Source organism: Sceloporus undulatus, chromosome 3 (genome assembly GCF_019175285.1).
Source record: "Sceloporus undulatus isolate JIND9_A2432 ecotype Alabama chromosome 3, SceUnd_v1.1, whole genome shotgun sequence".
NCBI classification, from domain to species: domain Eukaryota; kingdom Metazoa; phylum Chordata; class Lepidosauria; order Squamata; family Phrynosomatidae; genus Sceloporus; species Sceloporus undulatus.
Window position 1 is genome coordinate 240047570 of NC_056524.1, and position 4209 is coordinate 240051778.

The 4209-nt window shown below is 40.7% G+C and overlaps 1 protein-coding gene across 1 annotated transcript in view; it reads left to right on the forward strand.

The window, feature by feature from the left end:
* The window catches only part of LOC121926102 (mast cell carboxypeptidase A-like), a 32742-nt gene that overhangs the window by 20750 nt on the left and 7783 nt on the right, over positions 1-4209 (forward strand). The window contains exons 6-7 of the mRNA XM_042458743.1: positions 2049-2150; positions 3306-3407. Of these exons, the coding sequence (XP_042314677.1) occupies positions 2049-2150; positions 3306-3407 (204 nt within the window). The remainder of the gene's footprint in view (positions 1-2048; positions 2151-3305; positions 3408-4209) is intronic.

The window sequence follows — 4209 nt, forward strand, 5'->3', positions numbered from 1 at the left end:
ATTATTATTATTATTATTATTATTATTATTATTATTATTATTATCTTGCTTATTTCCCGTGCTCTGTGCATTAGTGTAGAGGCATCGCAGACCACGGGTCCCATTTACTTTTTGCTTGTGCAAGTTTATTTGCCTCCCACTGTTGGATCCTTGCACTTTTTTTCTTGTTTCCTCTATGTCTGTTTGACTGTTTTTGCCATCCCTTTCGCCTTTCTTAATATTGTCTCCCTTCCCCACGGAACTCAGTTTAAAGCCCTCCTGATCAAGTTTTTGAGACTATTGGCAAAAACATTTCTTCCAACTGGTGTGAGATGCAACCCGTCCGTTGCAAGAAGTCCCTCCTCATGGAACCGCAGCCCATGATCAAAGAATCCAAATTGTTCTTGGCGGCACCATCTGCGAAGCCAGTTGTTCACATCCGCTATTTTCCTCTCCCTTCCTGGACCGTGCCCTTCAACTGGCAGAAGAGACGAGATGACAACCTGTACATCCATTCCTTTCAGCTTCCTACCAAGCGCCTCGTAATCCCTTTTGATGTTCTGCAGGCTGTGTCTTGCAGTATCATTGGTTCCCACGTGGACCAAGAGGAAGGGGTATTGGTCAGTAGGCTTGACCAGTCTTGTCAGCCTCTCTGTCACATCACGGATCTTTGCCCCTGGGAGACAACACACCTCTCGAGACATCTTGTCAGGTCTACAAATCACTGCTTCTGTACCCCTCAGCAAGGAGTCTCCCACTATGACCACACGCCTCCTACGAGATTTAGCAGCAGCTGTTCCCTTGGGTGGGACACTCAGGCTTGCCTGCTCTGTCCCTGAAGTCTGTCCATGCTGCTCTTCTTCATCCTCCTTGATAAGGGAAAGAGCTTTGAATCGATTCTGTAGCTGCAAGCTCCCCGAACAATCCCTTCTTGGCCTACTTCTCTGTGTGACATTCCTCCAGCTATCTTCCTCCTGTGTATGTGAAGTGACCTCCTCGGCTCTAGCATCTTCCTCTGCATGGTATTCATCCAGGATTGTTAGTTCTGTTCTGTCCAGGAAATCCTCCTGCTCCCTAATATGCTGATGACTGTTTCTGTTTTGTTATTGAGTTTTACTCTTTACTCTTTGATACGAGTAATTTGTGATCTGTACCACATTTGGCCCTTGCTCTAGTCTTGGCCACTAGTATGGTGCATTGCCATCTTTTACTTCTGATTATAAAATCTATTGACACTGTGCTACGTCTGCTTATAAATTCCATATGCAAATTAAGCTTATATCAGAAGTAATTTGTTAGTGTTTAAGCTGAAACAAGAATGTGATTTTCTACCTGTGTGTGTAAGTACTTAGATACAAGAAGCTGAATTTAAAAAATATATACAATTTCAACCAAATAAAACTTCACCAAGCATCAGCACCATGGTTTCTGTATGGTATGTTCTGGATAAACAGATTTTGGATAGGTAACTATTTAAATGACTTTGATGCTGCTCTCTGATAGTAGTAGAAATTCTGCAGTGGTTGGAAAGAAGGACTATAGATTGCAAAATAATGATCAGCACAGTTTGAGAATGTGGCTATATGCTTGACTGATACTGTATTTAAACTGTGATACTGTGATTCAGAAGGGGTTGTAGGAATTCGAACTGTAAGGCTATTTCATTCTCCATTATTTCTTGTTCTCAAAAAGGAGGAATAGTTGCCAGCATTTTTAACAGCTTGATCTGAAGCCATCAGCAGATGGTGATACTTATTTTCCAGTGACTGGTCTTCTGTAGAAGACACATGACCAAAGCAGGCAATATTTCTAGTCAGCAATTATAAATAGATGGCTGGAAGTTTTGGAAAGAATGCAAGCACAAGAAAGGTATAGGACTCTTCTTGTGCAAAATGAAATAGTGCATCTGGCTCCAAATGCAAGAGAGAAGAGGAACACTTCTATGCTCCACAAACAGCTCGTATCCTGGTGCTATGACTTTTGGTTACAATAAAAAAAATTATCTGTGGGTAGCTTGTGTTTAATTCTCTGCTATAGAAAGAATAATTACCCATTATTATTTCATCCAGATTTCTGCATGGACAGCAAGAATTGCGAAGAAGTACCCAAAATTGGTTTCCCGCATCAAAATTGGAAACACCTTTGAAAATCGTTCCATGTACCTCCTTAAGGTATAAGGTTCCTTCCTGGACAATATTCAGTGAATAAATCGAAAGTCTTATTACACGTATGAGCAAAATTAAAAAGATACCCTTTCAATCAAATGCTCTTTGTTTACTCATAAACAAAGTCAATGAGCAATCAGAAGAATCCCAGACCCTGAAAATTCAAAGTCAAGACTTTACTTTTCTTAGCCCTTGGGCATAGCCAATTATAACTTTATAAGTCCACTTTAACTGCCATGGCATCATCCTATGGCAGCCCAGGGTTTGCAGTTTACAGAAGAATATTTAGAATTCTCAACCAGAGGGCTCTAATGCTTCACCAGACTCCAATCCCCAGAATTCTGTAGGATGAAGCAGTTAAAAGTGAAATCATAGTGCTTTAATTGTGTGGTGTGACACCGCTATTAATGTCACATTGGGTGGGCCTTGGTGAGGCTGTTGCACATGATACATTAAGCACCAGCCACAATTGTTCAAAGCATGTAACTCAAATAAAAAAATACTATTCTTACAAATCTGAAAGTATTTCTCTGATTGGAAATTAAGGTTTCCAAGCTCTGCATTGAACAAAAAAGGCATGCTTGCCCCAGTATTTTAAAAAACATCTTTGCAACCACTACTTTTAAAAACACATGGGAGCTGTAGTCCAACCAAAGAAAATTTTCCAAACTCTGACCTGAACTAAAATAGTCTAGAGTTGCTTCAGCAATGGAGCATTCAGCAATGGAGGGTCCAGGGTGCAGCAAGAATACACAATGTAATACATATCTATAGTTTTTTGTGGGATTTTCAGCTTATGTGGACATGTTCTAGAAGAGTTTCTTCCTGACATTTCGCCAGCATCTGTGGCTGGCATCTTCAGAGAATGATACATATCTGCTTTTCAATGCACTGTTACACCCCCTCACCCTGAAGACCACAGAACAGAGGCCTTGAGATCTGGGGACCTTAGCTGTGTTAAGTGTCCATAGGATTACTTCCTTATTAAGAACATAAACCTCCCACCTGACCCTCATTATAACTGTAAGTGGTGTTGAAGTGCAGAAGTATATTTCAGAGAAGATCTCAAAAGAGATCTAAGAAAGTTGTAAGGGACAGTTTTATATATAGTTGTGCAGCTCCTAACAATTTTTTCTCATCTCGGAAAATGTTTCAAAACAGATTGGGAAACAAAGGAATCCAAAAAAGGCCATCTTCATGGATTGTGGAATTCATGCACGAGAGTGGATTTCACCTGCTTTTTGCCAGTGGTTTGTGAAAGAGGTTAGTTGATAAGTGTTCCTTTTCCCTGCAGTCTGTTAGAGACTAAAATGTTGGAAAGTTTCTTTTATTATGTGACACCCAGAATGTATCTATAGGTACAGAAGTTTGATACGACTTTAGTTATCATTGTTGAATCCTAAGAACTCCTGGTATTTGTAGTTTAGTGAGGGACATATTGGCACTCTACAGACGGGCGCTAAGCGGTGCCCTCGTCACGTGTGAGGGGCGGCACTTCCAGATGCCCCTTGCACATGACGAGGGCACCACAGCTGCAGCGTGCCCACCAGACGTGGCACATAACTGTGACATCGTAGATGCACCACCTCCAAACAGGGTGGTGCAGCTGAGATATCCCCGTGCCATCGCTGGCGCTTTGGGGCAGTGGAAGTGTGCCACAAAAAGAAGCCACTTCTGTGCGCTCCTTTTTTGCTTCGCAACAACACTGCGCAATTTGGTTGCTGCGGCGCATCTGCAGAGCAAAGAAAGGTGCCAGGGACACACCTTTTTCTGGCGGTTTGTACCCAGCCATTGTTTACTTATGCACTTACCAAGCTACAAATCCCAGGAGCTCATAGCAAATAAATTGGATTCACTCTGCAGAATTTCACTAGCCCTAGAATTCTCTAGTAGAGAATTCTAAGTACTAATAATCCTAAAATACCATAATGTCAATGTGAAACCAAACAGCAGTAATTTTGTTGTATAAATACTAGGAATGTAATTTATTATTGTTGTTGTTGTTGTTATAGTTATATTATTATTATTATTATTATTATTATTATTATTATTATTATTATTATTA